Source organism: Boleophthalmus pectinirostris, unplaced genomic scaffold, assembly GCF_026225935.1.
Source record: "Boleophthalmus pectinirostris isolate CB_2022bp ecotype Guang Dong unplaced genomic scaffold, ASM2622593v1 HiC_scaffold_3, whole genome shotgun sequence".
Taxonomy (NCBI): Eukaryota; Metazoa; Chordata; class Actinopteri; order Gobiiformes; family Gobiidae; genus Boleophthalmus; species Boleophthalmus pectinirostris.
Genome location: NW_026571299.1, coordinates 24,160,458 through 24,180,375, shown reverse-complemented (window position 1 = coordinate 24,180,375; position 19,918 = coordinate 24,160,458). Strand labels below are relative to the sequence as shown.

General features: G+C 38.6%; 1 protein-coding gene across 1 annotated transcript in view; it reads right to left on the bottom strand.

Moving 5' to 3' along the window:
• The window catches only part of esyt1b (extended synaptotagmin-like protein 1b), a 28,962-nt gene extending 9,050 nt beyond the window's left edge, over positions 1–19,912 (bottom strand). Inside the window, exons 1-26 of the mRNA XM_055160399.1 lie at positions 19,788–19,912; positions 18,594–18,679; positions 18,435–18,483; positions 17,646–17,735; positions 17,371–17,466; positions 16,861–16,932; positions 16,695–16,781; positions 15,910–16,056; positions 15,172–15,281; positions 14,916–15,099; positions 13,778–13,954; positions 12,502–12,584; positions 11,807–11,855; positions 11,634–11,723; positions 11,458–11,553; positions 10,710–10,781; positions 10,505–10,591; positions 10,234–10,380; positions 7,919–8,037; positions 6,114–6,219; positions 5,947–6,038; positions 4,793–4,898; positions 4,225–4,401; positions 2,777–2,859; positions 1,437–1,485; positions 825–914 (exon numbers count right to left, since the gene is read on the bottom strand). Coding sequence (XP_055016374.1) covers positions 825–914; positions 1,437–1,485; positions 2,777–2,859; positions 4,225–4,401; positions 4,793–4,898; positions 5,947–6,038; positions 6,114–6,219; positions 7,919–8,037; positions 10,234–10,380; positions 10,505–10,591; positions 10,710–10,781; positions 11,458–11,553; positions 11,634–11,723; positions 11,807–11,855; positions 12,502–12,584; positions 13,778–13,954; positions 14,916–15,099; positions 15,172–15,281; positions 15,910–16,056; positions 16,695–16,781; positions 16,861–16,932; positions 17,371–17,466; positions 17,646–17,735; positions 18,435–18,483; positions 18,594–18,679; positions 19,788–19,907 — 2,664 coding nt within the window. The 5' untranslated portion in view covers positions 19,908–19,912. The remainder of the gene's footprint in view (positions 1–824; positions 915–1,436; positions 1,486–2,776; positions 2,860–4,224; positions 4,402–4,792; positions 4,899–5,946; positions 6,039–6,113; positions 6,220–7,918; positions 8,038–10,233; positions 10,381–10,504; positions 10,592–10,709; positions 10,782–11,457; positions 11,554–11,633; positions 11,724–11,806; positions 11,856–12,501; positions 12,585–13,777; positions 13,955–14,915; positions 15,100–15,171; positions 15,282–15,909; positions 16,057–16,694; positions 16,782–16,860; positions 16,933–17,370; positions 17,467–17,645; positions 17,736–18,434; positions 18,484–18,593; positions 18,680–19,787) is intronic.
• Between the last annotated feature and the right edge of the window lie 6 nt (positions 19,913–19,918).

Sequence of the window (19,918 nt, the reverse complement as noted above, 5' to 3'; positions counted from 1 at the left end):
TGGGCAAATGAGTCGAAGCTCCGGAGCATGTCTCGTTCTTTCTGAAACAAATTGCACCGAAGCACTGCCTCGGAGCTCGTCTCGCAGCAGCCGCTCGCGTGACCAAAGTGTGGAAGTGTCGGTCCCTCCCAGTACTGCTTCGCTCTGCGTGTCAGTCGCTTCAGTGTATCGAAGCGTTTTTTTGGCTCATCGAATGTTCCGCTCTGCGATTGGTTCAGAGTGCTTCAGAGTGTTCAGCGCACTTCAGCTGAACTGCTACAGTATAAAAGATGCACCAATATTTCTTAAATATGTTGGGTAGTCAGAAGTATTGTGTGACGTTAGTGGTGATTTTGGTGACTTTTGGCATTTGTTTCATTTCGATGGCATCTGCAAGTAGAAAAAAGCGATCCATGGTTTGGGATCACTTTGATCTAATTCCAATGAACAAGGTCACCTATTTTCTTATTTACAGCATGCTGTTTATGTTGCTCTTTACATATTATTTTAAATCATCATTATTATTGTTGTTGTTAGGTACGGTGTCGCTCTGTACACAAGTATTGTCTTACACTAACAATACTTGATCGATGCTGAGACACCTGCGTGACAATGGTTAAATTTGTCCACTAGAGGTCAGTGTTTCTCCAAGGCCTCAGACACGTCGAACCATTTGAGACAATATTGCGACTGAGGTGACAATGCTTCACGAGGCTCCATTCGCCCATCACTAGTATTTTTGTCAATTCTCTCTGGATGTGTTTAAAACATGAACACTGAACAGAATCCTATTATTAAAACATAAATCGCAATGACATATTTTGGAAACAAATATAACAACTCACCTGGTCGAGTCGTGCTGGGTCGGTCACTGTAGGAACCCACTCTAAAATCAGGTGAATGCGTCCAGACTTTACGTCGTTTAAAGTGTACCACTGTAAACAGAATGTTATGAAGTCTTACAAACATGTTCATAAAAAAGGAAATGCCTTTAAAATTATGGTTTAAGTTTGTAATAAATAGTAAAAGAAGATGAAAAGAAATGATGATGGTGAAAATAACATTAGTTTAAGTATAGGGACTAAAAATGTTTATTTAAAAATGGAAAAAAAAATTGGCCAAAATATTTCAATGTATGGGTGCCTAGCGGTGTGTTTATGTTGCACTACCACATAACTTTGTTTCATTTAACCAAATTTGTGTCAGTGTGTGTGTGGTTGGGGGGAAATGGGGAGGACTTTTTTTGTTGTTGTTGTTGTTTTGTATTTGTTGTGGGTGTTCTGGGTGTTGCTTTATGTTTCTGTGTTTTGTTTTTATGTTGATTACTGTAATTAATTAAATGTTGCTTATTGTATTTTGTCAAATGTTATATTCTGTTGTCCTTAATAAATAAAAATAATAATAAAATAAAAAAACTTACAGTGTCTTCACATGACTTCACTGGATGATTGACTGACCTGGTCTGTGTACTGGGATCTGATCACATCTTTCAAGTTGATGCTAAATCTGTAAAAATATGCATTACAAAATTTATTAGAAACACAATTTGAAACCACTGCATGTACACATTATTTTCTGAAATAAAGAAAATGAATAACTTAAGGTCCAACTAATTTCAAACTGGACGATGATCACAACTTAAATGTAGATGCCATTCTGAGGATAACAAACACAACTTGGTTATAGCTTTAGAATCTGGCAACCCAAAACACATTCAACATTTCAATGGACTGGATAACTGGCTTGGCTAATTCTGGCATATTTTTAGAAATGTTAAAAATAAAACAGATGGTTTCAATGGTGATCATTTGGAGAACCATTGAAACCTTTTCTACATTGAACCGCTCCTGGACAAATGGGGCTGAGATGTGTTATCCCTCATATCTAATGCTTGCAATTGCCAATAATAACTAAAATAAGCCTGTTTTACATTGTTAGGTTAAAGACATTTTCATTCTGTTTATAATGTTTATATTTACAACATCTATTTGGAGGTTTATAAAATGTGAAAGCATTTTATGAGCAACAAAACGGCCCAGTTATGTAGAGCAATGACGAGGGATTAACAATAACCAAAATATCGTGATATCGTACCGTCAGAACTCTCACAATATATCGAATTGCAAGGTTTTTCACTCAAAAGTATTAAACTGCATAGGCCATGATCCTGTACTTACTTTACTATATTAACAGTTATTAAGCACATTTAAATCTTATTTCTTTGGAATATGGCAGGAATGATTCACACTGAAGACTCGTCACGGTATTTAAAAAGGAAAAAATAGTGTATGTACAATTGTTAATCCCTTCAAAATAATCGCAAATAAAATATCGTACCGTGAGATTTGGATATTGTTACATCCAGATCTTAATCAAGAGATATGACAGATTTTAATCAAGAAAAAGTCAATTAAACAATGCAAGCACCTGTTTAAAATATCACTTGTATCTGATCAAAACTTTAATGTTAAGTAAGATTCAGTTCTCTCTTATATATAATAAATATTTTTAACTATTAAAAAAATGCACTGTCTTTCAAATAAAAACACGACATGGAATTACAAATGTCATCAGTAAATCAATAATTAATTTGATGCAATCTAAGAATAGGGAGTCACACATCTATAAATCTGACATTGTTTATTATTGGTCATAGGCACACCACTTGACACACCATGGAGAGAAAGCCATAATACCATAATATGGAATCTTATCCGTGAAGAAAGGCCAGTGCATAAGCTCCATACTGAGTGTTGGTGTTGCTCATATCTTTATAAGTGTTACTTATTAAACTCACCTGCCCAGGAAGTCATCAGAGTCCAGGTCTTTGTCAAACGCCTCCACGTGGATCTCCTGTGCACTGTCTGCTTTTAACACCACCTGCAACGACCACAACAATATTTAATTTCACCCATTTACAACCATTAAAGCTGCACTATGTAACTTTTCTGGTGCAGGTCTGCCATCAGCTTGTCTCCATGGAGATCGTATTACTGTACTTTGCCTGGAATGCTCTACAGCAGGCTGTCTAACCTTTTTTCTCTGGGGAGTTACCTTTATGAAATAAAAATGCCAGAGAGCTACTTGTTTTAGCGGTTGCAAGAAATTGAGAAAGTAGAAGAGCCATGGTGAGCCTTAGACAGAGTACAATTAGATGCCTATTAAAGGGCCACTGAACACCAAAATCACTTTTTTTTCTAAAATGGGCCTAAAATAGAAATGTCTACATATCCCTGGCCTTATTTTGGCATTTTACTGCATATTTGTTAAAAATCTGACTTTTGGGTCAAAGTCGTGTCTGTAACGACTTCTTTAGGATCAACTATGGCCAGGACATTTGAATTTTCGGGTTGGACTAACGGCCACCAGTGAGTCAGATGCAGGTTATTACATGACAAGTGCAAACACTGGTGCCTATGGGCAGGACGTGAGGAGCTCCTCTCAGCCCCGCCCTGACCTGGCACTGCTGGACACTACGATGTCCCACCGTGTCTGGAGAAAAGGGAAATGGCATGATCCGAGCACAAATGTCAGCTCTGTTTCAAAGTCCAGAGCGCACCGGGTCGAGCCGTGTTGGATTTGCTGTCAGTTATCCCCCAATCTGCCGAGCACCGCTCACTCTGGAGGCTTTTTCAGGTTTTGCTTCAGGGAGTAAAGCTTCAGGAGAGTGTTTAATGGCTCTTTGAACATAAATAATAATCCATTTATTAGTGTACAAGTTCGGCATCAAAATTATACATTTACAACAGCAATTACCGGTAATCAGATTTTACATAATAATCGCAATACATATACTTCAGAAATCCCTTGGTGAGCTACTTGGAAGGGGGTGGAGAGCTACTGGTGGCTCCTGAGCTACATGTTGGAGACTCCTGCTCTATAGTATGGGATAAAAGCTACTGTACCCAATTTCACCCCATCTAGTTTGGCCACAATTAGTACATATATTTTATAAGCAGCTCTTGAGGTGTGTGTACTGTCACATAATCAGGGTGTGTGTGTGTGTGTACATTGCAGTTGTTGTTTGCTTTACTGTGATGACAAAACTCTGGTCTGCTCTCTGAAAGTTGTGAAAAGTGCTTATGCAATGCAGTGAGTAGGTGTTCTTACTGCTAAAAGAAACCTTGAAATACAGCAGATACAGCACAGCAGCATCTCCATAGAGACTATCAGGGGACCTTCCACTAAAAAAGTTACACAGTGCACCTTTAAATGTCCATAATAAACTGATATTCCAGCTCCTACCTCGTACATCTCGTTCCAGGTGGGGTTGAGGTTTTCCTTGATCACATGACTCTTGAAAGCAGTTTTGCCTATGGTGATGTTCACGTAGGGGTCGCTCTTCCCTTTCACCATCCCACCCATCAGATTGTCTTTGGCCACCAGACTGCGAGCTTCCAGCAGGAGAATCCTCAGCAGGCCCTAAGAATATAAAAAAAGATCTGTGATTATGGTTATAAAGGTGAAAAGGGGGATAGAGGAAGGAGAGAGGAAGGAGAGACATTCAGACGAAGAAATAACTATTTTAAAGCCTCGCTGCTTAACAACAGGCGTGTATGCTCCTTATTTGTCTTCATAGAGTTAGATTAGTTTACCATACCCATGTTGAATTGTAATTAAAAAGCTGATTTTTGATTATTAAAAAGTAACTACCACATTTTTGGGCAACATGTAAAGGTGCATTTGACAATAACGTCCTGTCATTTTTAGCATCTTGTTTAATTTAGTTAGAAAAACCACAGATTTTTGCAAAAAGTCTGCTATTTTACATGTCTTTAATATACTTTGATATAACAATGATAACTATACTGACCTCTGTGGCAAAGTCATGGTTTGGAGTGGTGTTTGGAGGCAGGACTTCTGCAGGTTCTTCAGGGAGACCAGTGACTGTGGCCTGGACTAGATCCTCCAGACCAGTACTGAGACCAGACAAATAAAAAATATATATATTACCTTTGATAAAAAAAATAAAACATATGAACAAAATATTTCGGAAATACAGTTTTTGGTACAACTACTACATTATACAAACTGCTGCTTGTACATACAAAATGATTATTGGTTTATTTGGTCCATATAGAGCATGTTTAAGAGGGAGTATTACATTTTGGTGTATTAACGGGTAACATATAACATGTTTAGTTCACTATGTTACCTTTTATTGTTTAGAAAATGCTATATTCGCCGAAAACAACGTATTAACATGTTTTATATGTTTTGTTTTCATCTTGATGCTCTGAGTATCCCCTCTCTTTGCTCTCTGCACTAAGTCACTTCTATGGAGTAAAAAAGCTTGCAGAAATATTTGTGTGCATAGGATAGAAATCTGTGCATATTTGGGAAATCTGTGGATATTTGTCTGTAGTTGAGCATAAAATAAATATTCGTAAACTCTCAAATGAGTCCATCAAAATACAAACTGAAAAGTTACGACATCAGGAATTACAATCACAAAATGAAAATGTACGATTACCCTTTTTTCGGTATGAATACAAATTCAGACGCGACTTTACTGTCAAAAATACGTCATCAGTATTGAATGTATTCTGATGGATAAAATACACACAATACATTTCATGTATGACTGGACCCTTTCGATAGTTTACGAAATTTATTTTATTCTCAACTACAGACAAATGCACGGATTTCTATTCTATGCACACAAATATTTCTGAAAGCTTTCTTACTCCATACACTCCCCCTTCAGAGCATTATCACAACACAATCAGCATGCATCTTGCTAAATAAAACTACTACACATCACATCAGGTTTGTGAAGTTTGCTGTGTTACAATTTTCTGTCATGTTTTTGTATATTTATGGAGAATTGCCGTGACATATCTAAAACTTTGGGCATGTTTTTGATGAGGGAACAAGTGTTATAATATGCTAAAAAGCAAAAAAAAAAAAAGTGCACAATTATCCATAGACAGACACGAGATACACAAAACAATAGCGTAAACTCACCCTTTCGTGTCTACCGTTGGTTTTAAGTGCTCGGTTGCTGTAGGCCCTGAATTGATAAGCTGCTCCTCTGTCTCTTCTTGTTCCTCCTCCATCTGAGAAAAGTGTTACGGTTCAAATAAAACAAATTTAAGCGGCCATTCTGAAACTCTTTAGTGCTGTTGTCTCACCTCGGCAGCTGGAGGAGCAGACGGTAAAGTGTGAGGAGAGGTGTGCGTCTCCTCAGGTTCGACATCTGTCTCTTGGACCTGAGGCTGCGTCCATTCTGAAACAGGCCTGACAAAACAGAGAACATATTGTATTACTGTTGGATGTTCAGATGTTTTGGGCAGGTTTATGGTTAATATTTCTGTAATTACTGAAGCAAATGAAACAAAAACTGGTTTAATGTCTTCCCTGTCAGCACCTGAATTGTGAAGCTGAATTGTGTAACTTTTCTGGAGGAGAGTCCATCAAATGTTTGTGGAGATGCTATTGCTTTGTCTGGAATGTTTCATAGTATGGCATTAAACCTTTGTATCATCACAGAGACCAAACCAGACCAAGTTACAAGTCAGATCTGTGGAGAGGCGACCCCACTCACAGTCAGAATGTCTGTTTTATTAGGTATTTTTGAGCAATAAAACCACTTGTAATTCAATAAACGTAAGGTAGAGCTGTTTAATGTCATACTGTGGAACATTCAAAGCAGAGCAATGACATATCCAAAGGCATAAGACCCTTTTAAGACCCTCCACCAGAAAAGTTACATAATGCAAGGTGCATTAACTGCATAACTAATAATGTAGCATTACCCAGTTGATAGAACATCAAGCCTTATTTTAAACATATTTTGGCCATACGTGATGATCAGAAATGTAGCAATCGTGCAGTACATATGTTTTCTGCTCGTTTTTGCTCAGGGTGATCACAACAAATCAACAAAACAGTGGGAACATTTACTTTGTCGGTGAAAATCAGATAACTAGAACAGGGGTCTCCAGCCTATAAGTTGGGAGTTACCAGTAGCTCTCCTCCCCCTTTCAAGTAGCTCATCAAGAGATTTCTGAAGTACAATGAAATGCCTATTACCATTGTACATGTATCATTTGTACACTACTAAATGGAAAATGGTTTATTTTTTATAGCCATCTATCTTTGGGTGACCAGACGTCCCTGTTTAACCTTGAGAGTCCCAGTTTTAAGCCCTGTGTCTCCTGTCCCAGCAGATTCATCCAAAACCATTGATTTGTCCCAGTTTTATACAAGAAATGTCCCAGGTGTCCCTATTTTTGACCAATTTGATCCTTGTCAACAGTAAAGAGAAGCATACATTGTCATTTGTTTAGGTAAAATAAAGAAAAGCGGCTTAAGAATGACCAGAACACAAAGAAAATGTGACTACATTGACTCACATTAGTGCAGAGTGCAGAACAATTTTCCTTAGTTACGCACCTGCTTCGTAATTTTATTATTACCAACTAACCCAAACCAAGGATGTCCCATTTTTTTATTTTGAAAATCTGGTCGCCCTAATCTCTCTGTACATTATCTAAGGCTTGCTGTGGCTCTTATATATACTTAGTTTCTCGTGACTGCTAAAACTAGTAGCTCTCTGGCATTTTCTTTTTGTAAAGGTAGCTCACCGGAGAAAAAAAGGTTGGAGACCCCTGAACTAGAGTAATCAGACAACCAATAATTACATCTGATTTTGGCCTGATTTTGTATATGAGCAAAATTTGCCTTGCCTCTGCAGAGATATATTGTATAATATGTAAGTCCACTGTGCACTGTCTGCATCTTATTAATAAAGAAATGTATTATGTGATAAACAGGTCACTGTTAGCATGCTAGTTGTTGTGAAACACGCTTGGAAACTCATCAAAAAATTAGGATACTCTGAGCTCATAAGATATGTGTTTTTTTTAAGGTTGTACCATGTCTATAATTATAATCCATAATATAAACTTGATGGCTATAAAAATCTATCACTCACTCCGGCTGCAGCTGCTCTGGTAGTTTCTGGTCTTCAATCACTGCTTTAAAAGTGGGTTCAGTTTCTGCAGCTCCAGGGACAGACAGCAGTGGCACCTCTGTCAGCTTTGAGTCCAGGATCTATAAAATACATTATAACATTACATCAGTCTACCAAGGTAGAACAATCTGAAATAGACGAGTGACAAAACTGCATACTGTTCATACTAAAACAAGTACTAGGCCTACAGCATATTTAAATACTGTCAGGATCAATACTGAAAAATAATGTCCAATGTTCTGAATAGTTTAAACAGAATTTGAAAATAATGCGTACTGTATATGGTACAGTACATGGTATTATTAAAGAAACAATTATTGTTTTGTGTTGAAAATCACATTATACTCTAAATAATAATGACTGTGATATAAAAATCAGACCTGAACCCTTTTTCTTGGTTGTTCAAAATTCAAAGTTGAAAATATTGCAGCACTATTGTGGAATCATTTAAAACATACAGCATGTAATAAATCCAAACTATGCTCTAGTCTGATCATACTTGTCTATACTTTATCTATAATCACTTTGCACCTGTAACTGACAAAACTGTTTTAGAGATCGTTACCAGTCTGAGTTCATCTACTTGCTGCCTGGACATGTTACCCACTAGATTTCTAAAGTCCGTCCTCAACAGTTTACTTTCACCACTCACTCACATAGTTAACATGTCACTTCAATCTGGAACATTCCCAAACGCGTTGAAAACTGCGGTCATTAAGCCTCTCCTAAAGAAGAGCAGTCTTGATGCCACAGTACTGAACAATTTCAGACCCATCTCAAATCTGCCGTTTTTTGGCAAAGTCCTTGAAAAAGCTGTTTACCAACAGCTTACGAACTTTCTCCAAATGAACAACTCCTTTGATGTTTTCCAGTCAGGTTTTAGAGCACCACAGCACTGAGACTGCTCTTATCAAGGTGACAAATGACATCCGCCTGAACACTGATGCAGGCAAAGTCTCAGTCTTGATCCTGTTAGATCTGAGTGCTGCTTTTGACACTGTCGATCATGGGATCCTCTTACAGAGACTAGAGGACTGGGTGGGCATTTCTGGTACTGTACTAAACTGGTTCAAGTCCTATCTAGAAGACAGGAAGTATTTTGTTGAAATTGGAAACTGTGTCTCAGATGACATGGCCCTGACCTGTGGGGTGCCTCAGGGGTCAATCCTGGGCCCCCTGTTGTTCAATCTCTACATGCTGCCATTAGGCCAGTTAATAAGCAGCAATAATGTGTCCTACCACAATTATGCAGATGACACTCAGATCTACGTCTCTCTGGCAGCAGGAGACTATGGACCAGTGGAGTCACTTGTCACTGCATCCAACAGATCAGTGTGTGGATGCAAAACAACTTTCTCCAGCTAAACTCTGACAAGACTGAAGTCATAGTGTTTGGTCCACAGAAACAAAGGGACAGTGTCAGCAGTCACCTCCAGTCTCTCGCTCTAAAACCTTCAAATCAGGCAAGAAATCTAGGGGTAATAATGGACTCAGACTTGAACTTTAACAGTCACATAAAATCAATAACATCTGCCGCCTTTTACCATCTAAAAAACATAGCAAAAATCAAAGGTTTACTGTCTAAATCAGACTTGGAGAAACTTATCCATGCATTTGTCTCCAGTAGGTTAGACTACTGTAATGGTCTGCTCACTGGTCTCTCCAAACGAGCTGTGAGACGCTGCAGAACATCCAGAATGCTGCAGCTCGGGTCCTTACTCGAACTAGGAAGTACGAGCACATAAGTCCTGTGCTTCAGGTCTCTGCACTGGCTTCCTGTGCCTCAGAGAATAGACTTTAAGCAGCTCTGCTTGTGTACAAGTCTCTCCATGGCAGAGCACCAAAGTACATCTGTGACATGTTAGTGGCATATGAACCATCTCGCACTCTGAGGACCTCAGGGACCGGCCTCCTGCTGGTGCCCAGAGTCAGGACTAAACAAGGGGAGTCAGCGTTTCAGGTTCATGCAGCTAAAACCTGGAACAGTCTGAACATGTGAGACAGACTCTTCTGTGACGCTGTTTAAATCCAGACTCAAAACATTTCTGTTTAACTGTGCATATAACTGAAAGGTTTTCATTCCACACTCTTCTTCCAATTATGTCTCTCTTTTTTAATTTTAATCTTCATGATTATTTTGTTTTGATTTGTTTTTATTATGATTTTAATGTATTTCTTATTCTGTAAAGCACTTTGAATACTTTATGTACGAATTGTGCTATACAAATAAACTTGCCTTGCCTTTTAAAATCCCTTAAATATCTGAAATGTCTAACCTTGAGTTCAGTCCGCAGAAGGATCTGACTTTCAGGTAAAGCTCCGTCTAAATTCATCCATTTGTCCAGAACTAGCTGAGGCTCAGAGAGGAGGTCCCTGACAGGGACCTCCACAGAACCAATGGGCTGATCCCACGCACTGGACACCTACAGAGGGGAAGACAACAAAGTTCACATGATTTAAATTCTCTTTTCTTCTTCGATTTAAAACATGGTTCGCACTATTTTGAACTAATTACAAAATATACATTCAAAATAAAAATAAAATAACCTTCAATATCAGCTTTTCCTCTGTTGGATTCTGAACCAAGAAGTGGAATGATTCTTTCCACTCTGGAGCTCTGGAGCGGTCGCACACCTGAACACACAACAGAAAAACGATGTTTCAGTGGGGAAACACATGTGTTGTTGTTTTGAGTTTGACCATGAGGGGGCGTTACAGTTGTGTATAATTCTTTGCTTGTGTAATTACATACCTTGGTTTTGTGGCTTGTCTTCCCAAGTACGAGCTCCACCGCAGGCCTGGGCTCCTTTCCACTTTTCTTAAACTAGAAAATCATTCATAAAGGTTTAAAATAAAGTTTAAATGACCATGTCAGAAAATCTTTCAGAACATACAGTATTTAAAGAACTCTATATGTCCAGTGCTCTCACAGACCATAAAAGTTATTACAATCCGAACTGAACCTGTGCTGCCAGAGTCTTAACCTGCAGATAGATATATATACAAGTTTTCTCATTCTCAGTATATAGACAAACCATGTCTCATGTGAAAACTCAGAACTTCCAGAATTCACTCCCTGAGCTGCAGAGGCTGCAATAGCACTGACTCATGACATGAGCGGAATCAGCATTACTTAATAATTCAGTAAAAGCTATATGTGATTTGAACATGTTTACCTCATATTTGGGGACACTGTTAGATTAATTTTATCATTTTATATCTGTATATTTGTTATGTTCATTTAGTTACAAGTATAACACTCTCTAGTTTAATGACGTGGTCACATGTTTGTTTTTTATTATTTCATGTCTGTGTTCTCATATTATAATTTTTGTCACTGAAAAAACTTCCCAAAAACGTTGTTGGGAGGACAGAATTTACCTTTCTTTTGCTGTTAAATCTAATAGGGCGTCCTATGTAGTGCCTATGGACTTGTCTTGCCTATTGGGAATGAAAATAACTTGAATAAACTGAATGAGAGCAGAACATGTTTTTCTTACAGGCAGTGAATGAGCTCGGTCCACATAAACGAAGAGCAGAGCAGCTGTGGGAACAGCCTTGTTTTTGTATGAATGGAGAGACTGCAGCTGCATCACCTGATAGAGGAATAATGAAAAGCACATTACAGGGATATGAGATATACAGTATATTATAACAGAAGGATAGCTGCACTTACCCTGTCCAGAGATGCATGATGGGAAACTGTTGGGATCCACTCCAGAATCAGACGCACACGACCAGATTTAACGTCATTTAAGGTGTACCACTGACAATAAAATAAAATCATACTTGGTCAGATTTTTCAGATTTGAATATGGGAACAATTAACAAGAAAAAGTGCAAACGTACTTCGTCTGAGAACTGTGATCTGATGATGTCGGCTACACTCACTTTGAACCTGTTTACAGTAAAGAAAAGGCCTTAGGCATGAGATGTACCATTTTACAGCTGCACTATGTAACTTTTCAGATCTGCTTGTCTCCATGGTGATAATATTGCTTTGCCTGGAATGTTGCACAATATGGCATTAAACATATTCATGTTTTATTTCCACAACAGGTTTTTATTGCTCAAAAACACATTGAAAAACATTCATTCTTCCTGTGAGTGGGGCCACCTATCCACAGATCTTACTTGTAATCTGGCAAAGCTACTACATCTCCATGGAGACAAGAAGGCTGCATGCCCTCCACCATTTTATTTTCTTAGATTCTTTTTAGAACAAGGTTTAATTTGTTTTCATACCTGATAAGTTTCAACTAGTTAAGGTTAAGGTTAAAGTAAAGGTACACTTTATTGTCTATACCCTCCAGAAGAAAAGTTACACAATGCACCTTTACGCCACAAACTTGATTGTTAAGTGACACCATCGATGTTGAAATATCACCTTTTTACTGAAATCTAAACTCTACTAAAAATGTGCTAGAAAACATCACTTGAAGAAGATGGAGCGGTGATGATATGTCTGGAGTTATAATTATATCCCGTTGTAATGACACAGTGTGAGGCCTGTGTGAGTGCAGAGGGATCAGGCAGAACCTCACCTGCCCATGAAGTCGTCTGAGTCCATGTCTTTGTCAAACAGCTCCAACTGCACCTCCTGCCCTGCCTGCGCCCTCAGCACCACCTACACATTATAAACATTATTATGTGGACTCATTACTGTTTTTATCAAGAAAAAAAAAGAAAAGTGCCACTACTGATACTTCAAGTTCTACAACTATATAAGAGTAGAGTAAGATTCATTCAAAATAATATTACATTACTGAAGTAGAATGTATTGGCATAATATACGTAGTAGATACATGAATTGTGAGATTCTGTTATTTCTAATGAATTTACCTAAAATAAAAAAACAAAAACTCATATCCGAAGTTAAGGTGTCAAAAGAGCAAATGTTCAGATCATTTCATATTGTCAGATAAATTGTCAGATACTTTAAGACAGAAACTGGTCCACCCAAAGGACAAAACACCAAGCCACAAACAAAGCAATGTGGTCTACTCCATTCAGTGCAGTGAAAACTCTAGTGAACGTTACACTGGAGAAAATAAACAGCTATTTCACAAGAGGATGAACCAACACAGACGAGAGAGCAACACAAGACCTGAGTCTGCTGTACATCTCCACTTAAAAAGCCACAGGCCGCTCATTTGAGAACAGCGAGGTACAGATTTTAGCCAGAAAAAAGAGTTGGTTTGAGAGGGGAGTGAAAGAAGCCATTTTTGTTAAGAAAGAGAATCCTTCTCTAAACAGAAATGGAGGCCTACGGCACTATCTAACTCCTATTTACAAGTCCATCCTCAAGCCTTATTCAAAACAAACAAGAGAACAATAGGTGTAGTCAGGTCAGGTCCAGAGGTGAGGGAGCACCCGTTATGCCCCTGAATTGTTATGCTAATTAGACCCCACACCCATTACAGGTCAATAGGCCAAACTAACAAACAGAAACTGTAAACAAATAGGTGTGTTAGTTTCAGTTAGTTAGCTCCCTGCAGACAGATATAAGGAAGTGTCCACCAACATTCTGCCCAGAACTGAAGATGCAGCTTGGATGAGCTGCGAAACGTCTTCAACCAAATTAACTTTTGTCCAGTCGACAAACTGTATTTTCTTCTCACCATGGATTCTACCTGGACGACTGAGGGACTCTTCACACTCATAGACTTACTCACAGTGGGAAGAGGAACCACAACTTTTACTCAAGTACTTTTTTCTGCTACTACTACAATCCCAGCACTAACCAACTAACTACTACTACTATCTCTGCTACTAATATTACTACTGACAGGACTATTATTACTCCTCGACCCCCCTCACCTGGTACATCTCGTTCCAGACTGGGTTGAGGTTTTCCTTGATGACGTTGCTCTTGAACACAGATTGTCCCACAGTGATTTTGGCGTAGGGGTCGCTCTTCCCCTTCACCATCCCTCCCATCAATTTGTCTTTGGCCACAAGACTCTGAGCCTCGAGCAGGACAATCCTCAGCATGCCCTGCAGAGAGGAGCACAACAAAATACCAGATATAAAAGAGTGTAGAGGCTATCTGTAATGAGGTCTGTAATGAGAATTATACTGGCATTAGTTTTTGTACATTATATTTTATGTACTATGAAATGTTTCGAAATGTTCAGGGTCAAATAATTAACATCTGACTCATTATATAGGGCGATTAAAAACTGAAGTGTTTGTTTTTTTTCTATTTATTTAAGTCTTTAACAATCTGTTGTTTTGATTTAAGGGTTTACTGGTTTTGTCCTGATTTAGGGTTACTGTATAAGTAAGTTTTTTTTTAAATTCAAATTTTTATTGACAGTCTAGTAGAAATGACAGTTTCAAATCACAATTTTTTCCCCTTCAGCCTTCTTTCACTTCACATATCTCACTATTATAGTATTGAAAATTTCTTTCTTTTTTTCCCCCTTATTCCGTTGAGAATACAAAGTAAAAAAATAAAAAACAAATATTTGAACATTTGAGTAGCAGTGTACAGAGATTGTCACTGATGTTCCTTTTTTTTTTTATGTTTGGGTATTAATAAAGTCTTTCCATGGTTTCCAGCCTTCCTCATACCTGTCGTATTCCAATCTTTGTTTGAGTGTCAGTCTTTCCATTTGTGAAATGTCTTCCACAATGTTAATCCAGTCCTCCAAATTCGGTAGTTTAGCACTCATACATTTTTGGTTATTGTTTTCTTGCTCGCGACCAGCAGAATGTTCCACATATATAAGTGGCCTTTTATTGCTCTTTTATCTCTTTCTGTAATGTTTTAATAGTTTTTTTCTGTATCTGTAATACTGACACTGTAACTGGTACAGATGTTTATTAATATGCTCACTTCCTATAAAATAATATAAAGATTAATCAACAGCTAAAGGGGAACATACCTTTAACTACATTTAAAACAGAGCTGCTTTAGAAATTCTTTTGTTTCTTTACTTTATTTCCCACAAACCTCGCTGGCGAAGCTGATATCTGGAGAGGTGTGGGGAGGGAGTGTGACCACAGGGACCTTCTCCTCCTCTTCCTCCTCCTCTTCTTCTGCTGTTGGGGCTTCTGCAGCTTTAACCTCCTCCTCTTCTCTCACCAACACTGAGGGAACGATAGTCTCAACAGGAGTGGGGTCCACAGTGCTGGATCTGGAAGAAAATGGAGGAAAATAATAAAGACAAATAAACAAAATAAATTTATGTGTAATCGTTGTGTCTTACTTGAGAGCAGGGTCAGTCTCCTGTTTTCTGGGGGCAGGGACAGGATCTGAGGGAGCAGGGACACTCACTTTGGGCTCTTTGGGCACTGGACATTTGGAAGGAACCAACATCTGAAAGAAAATCACACAGTGTAACTTAATATTTGAGTAATTAGGCATGAAGTTATTGTTTTGCTTTTGAGGAAACTCCAGCTACGAGGTAGACATGTTTTACTGGTAGCAATTGTAATGCTGATTTATTCTTAATTATAAAAACATTGGACATGATGGTGTTACAACTTTGTATTTTGGTTCTAAAGACAATTATCCAATCAGAAATCAGAATGAGTCTCACATGAGTCTCCTAAAAAACCTAAAGTGCCTCTCTCTGATCTGAATGGTCACTACCTAAAACCCAGTATCTACAGCCAATCATGAATCAGTGCTAGTGCAGCTTCTGCAGCTCAGTGAGGAAATTCTGGAGGTTCTGAGCTTTTATATGTGGCCTGTCAAATATGTGTCCTTTATCTGCAGAGGTTCAGTTATGATTGCAGTACCTTTTTGAAAACTGTTTGAGCACAGGCTACATACATTTCCTTTAACCAGTCCCTCTAATTCTCCTAAATGGATATATGAGGATATTAAAAGAGGAATCATTCTGAAATGCTCTACCATGCAATTTTTTTTAACAAATAAGCCATGTCTTGCCAATACTAATGAATAATACTGTATGAGTACTGTAAATCCGACAGTCATTTACCTTGAGTTCGGTCCTGAGCAGCACCTGGCTGTCTGGGAGACCTCCGTCCAGATGGAACCACTGATCCAGGACCAGCCCCGGCTCTGACAGCAGCTCTCGGAGTGGGATCACCAGGGAGCCGATGGGCAGCGTCCAGCTATGGGACAGCTGAACAAACATAGAAACAACATAAGAGAGTTTAAAAGTAGACACTTGGCTTCATTTTCATTTCATTTTACTCATAGACATTAAAGTGGGACTAAAACCCTAAGCTAGGCTCACCACCACATTTCAAACAGAGCTGTAAAGGCCGGTTTAGAGTCCAGAGTCAGGCCCTGCTCAGCTGAGAGCTCAGGCTCTGACACAGATCTGAACCACACAAGCTTCTGTTGAGATGATCAGGGCCCAGGTATGTCGTGGGAATCCAAACTCTTTCATTTGCTTGAATTATTTGTTTTTTTATTTACTGTGATAATCAGCATCACATTGGCTCATTTGCAGACATTTCTGTGCCACAATGTACCTGTTCTGAGCTGTTTTTCACCAGTTGTCTGTATAGTCTTTCTCTCTATCCTACAGATAGATATGTCTTATTTCATACAACATATACAACACTTATTTTAGCATTTTTTGGCTAAAAAGTTACACAGTTGTGTTTTAAATGAAAGGAAATGTAATCTATAAATCAAGGCCTGCTTGTGTCCATGGAAATGTTGTTCCTTTGTCTATCATATTCCAGAGTATGGCATGGAGAATGTCCCTAAGTATGGTCTTAACTTTCCATTTCCAAGGAAAGCATGTGTTACCTTGATGACCAGTATGTCCTCTCTGGGGTCGCGAACCATGAAGCAGAAAGCCTCGTGCCACGCTGGAGATGTAGTTCGCTCACACACCTACAAAGTGACATTCATTTATTTATAACAGTGTGAATATGTGTCTAAAATGATGAGTAACTTTATTAAATAAACTCACAGTTGTTTTACGAGACTGTTTATCAAGTCTGATTTCTGCTCCAACTTTTGGGTCTTTGCCACTCTTCTTTACCTGAAAAAAAAGGACTGAACTGTATGAAAAATATATATAGTGAAATACTGTATTGACCTAATACTGCCCGCCCACATTTGCCTCTAAATATTTCGAAACGGCGCTTTCTATGTGGTGGTCAATCCATCCAGCTTTCTATGTGGTGGTACTTCTGATTAAGCGAGAATCACACTTTTTTTTTTTCTTTCAGCCAAAATCTGATATAAAGCAGGTTTATTTGTGTAAAATGCTCAATACTCACATGTACCAACAAGTCAACACTGCACCAATTCTCTGAGGGGCTTTAAAATGGCTTATGGAACCGCATAGATCTTATTTACTGTGAAGATCGCCCCATACAAAATAATACAACCCCAGTGACGATGGCAGCGCCCACGGCAACTTTCAGAATAAGGTGGGCAATAATAAAACAAAATCCTTATGTGTTTTTATACTCACTGGTAAACCATCAGCCTGTTCAATAAAGACGAAGAGGAGAGCTGCGGAGGGAATGGCTTTGTTCTGGTACGACTGTCTTGAGAGAAAAGTAAGAACCTAAAACACAAAATAAAAAAAAATAATAATTATAAACCTTTTGCTGGATTATCAAACTACTGCATTGTGAATGAAACAAAGCACAACTGAGACTGCAACTTGATCTGTTATGATAAATTCTCTACCAGCGTTTAAGTCAAAAAGACATTCAATGAAAACAAATGCAGTTTATTTATTACCTGGTCGACGTGATCTGACTCAGAGGAGGTTGGGACCCACTCCAGCACCAGATGAACACGGCCAGACTTCACATCGTTCAGAGTGTACCACTAAAAACAAAACAAATCAAATATAATAGAGTTGTTTTAAAATAACCTTGTACAGCAAGATGGATCCTCGGACAATATGGACTATTTAGTTTGTGAAAAACATGCAGAAGGGAAATGCTTTGTGCACTTGATGTCAATGCTTTTCTCTTAATTGGATTTAACTAAGGTTTGATTGTTCTGCTGTTGTGACACTGCAATAGTCAGGCTGGCACCAACTACTGCCTCTGCTCAATTTCATTTCTCTCCAACGTCTAGGTCAGGAATCGGAATACACTAGATGGTTTGCAAGAACCCTGGAAGTGCCAGCCAATCAGTGAAGAGCCATACATTCTGTGTTGGCAACGACTCCCAAGATCGAGGATTTAAAGCCAGAACAAAGAGAATGTTTGGTGAATTTTATCAAGGGGAAAGATGTTGTTGCTCTTCTTTCTATGGATTTGGGAAAAGCTTAATATACCAGTTATCCCCATTAGTGGCACATTACATATGTCACGACCAAATAGCAGTGACTGATTAAATAAAAGTACCCACCTACCGACGAGCAAACTAATTCTAACGCTGTCAGGTCAAGACGGTTTCTACGAAGTGAAACCGTCTGATGAATCAGGCTAACACTTCGACCAATCAGATTCAAATAATCGCCATGGTGTCAAATAAATTTTTATACTGTGATTCTGAATTGCTTCCTTGAAAACTAACCTGATCTGTGTACTGGGATTTGATGATGTCTTGGAGGTTTATCTTCAACCTACGATTAGGGAAAAATAACATTAGAAAACAGGACTTAAGAAATCCTAACTTCCTATGCAAAGTATATTTTATGTAAATTTAAAACATTAAATTTAACTGGCTGCCTACCTCCCCATGAAGTCGTCCTTTACATCCATGTCTTTATCAAACACTTCCAGCTGCAGATCCTGACCGTGAAGTTGAGTCAAAATCACCTAATTCAGGCAAACAAACAAAGAAAAGGAAATTACACACATTACACATCAAAAACATACAACCCTGCAATTTAGAGCTCTATAAACAAGTTCTGAAATGCCTGAGATTTTTGTTTAGCACCACATATTTTAGTCTTCTCTGAAATGTTAATACTTCAAGAAATGTTTAAAATCTGAACTATGAACAGATTTTTTTATTTTAAAGAGTATTAACAAATCTGATTGCAATAAATTGGGACGTTTTGGAGCGTTAGGCCCCGTCCACACTAGTACGTATTCGAGTCATTTTCATTGTGGATGCAGTGTTCGTTCACACTAATCCAATGGAAAACGGTTCCAGAGACGGAACAATCTGGTGCCACCACCTCCCACGAATTCATTTGAGTATGTTGGTGTAGGTCTATGCGCCGCGAAGTAATTCACGCTAAGAGGCTAGAATATAAATCCATTCATATATACGGTCTGTGTGTACGACCTGCAGACTTATAATCTCTGAAAAGTTTCACATGAACCATCTCCAACGTGATAGAAGCACAGAACAGACTCACCATCAGCAGAACATCCCTCTGTCACAGAAAGAACACTCATATTCCACTGAGTTGTGTCCTTTAGTCTGACAGAAGCTGAACCAGCGCACAAGGAGCGAGATGTTTTTTTGAGCACTTAGTTTATGCAAATGAGCCATGCAGTTTTAAGTTTCGTTTATGTAAAACATAAACAAATACGCTCAAAGCTGTGTGGGTAGGAAAGACTTGCAGACACAGAAACAACGTACATCGTTTCCCATACGGTGACACAGTGATACGGTGATTAATTTCAGGGTAAACGTAGCCTTAGTGATGTTATATTTGCCTAAAATTTTCAACAGTACGATATTTAACTGTATCTCCATGTAAGCAAGCGGGTCAGTCCACCAGGCCAAATTATGGGATCTCACCATTAAAAACACCTGTAACTGAATAAATGCAAGATAGATCAACTTAGTGCTACACCGTGGAACATTCTAGGCAAAGCATTAACATCTCCATGAGCTGGTGGCAGACTCTCCCCCAGAAAAATGACATAACGCACCATAACTGTCCGATCAAATGTTGTTAAATGTCTCTACCTCGTACATCTCGTTCCAGGTGGGGTTGAGGTTGGCCTTGATAACTTGGCTGGTGAAGGTCTCTCCTCCGATGTTGATTTTCACATAAGGATCGCTCTTTCCTTTCACCATTCCTCCCATCAGGTTATCTT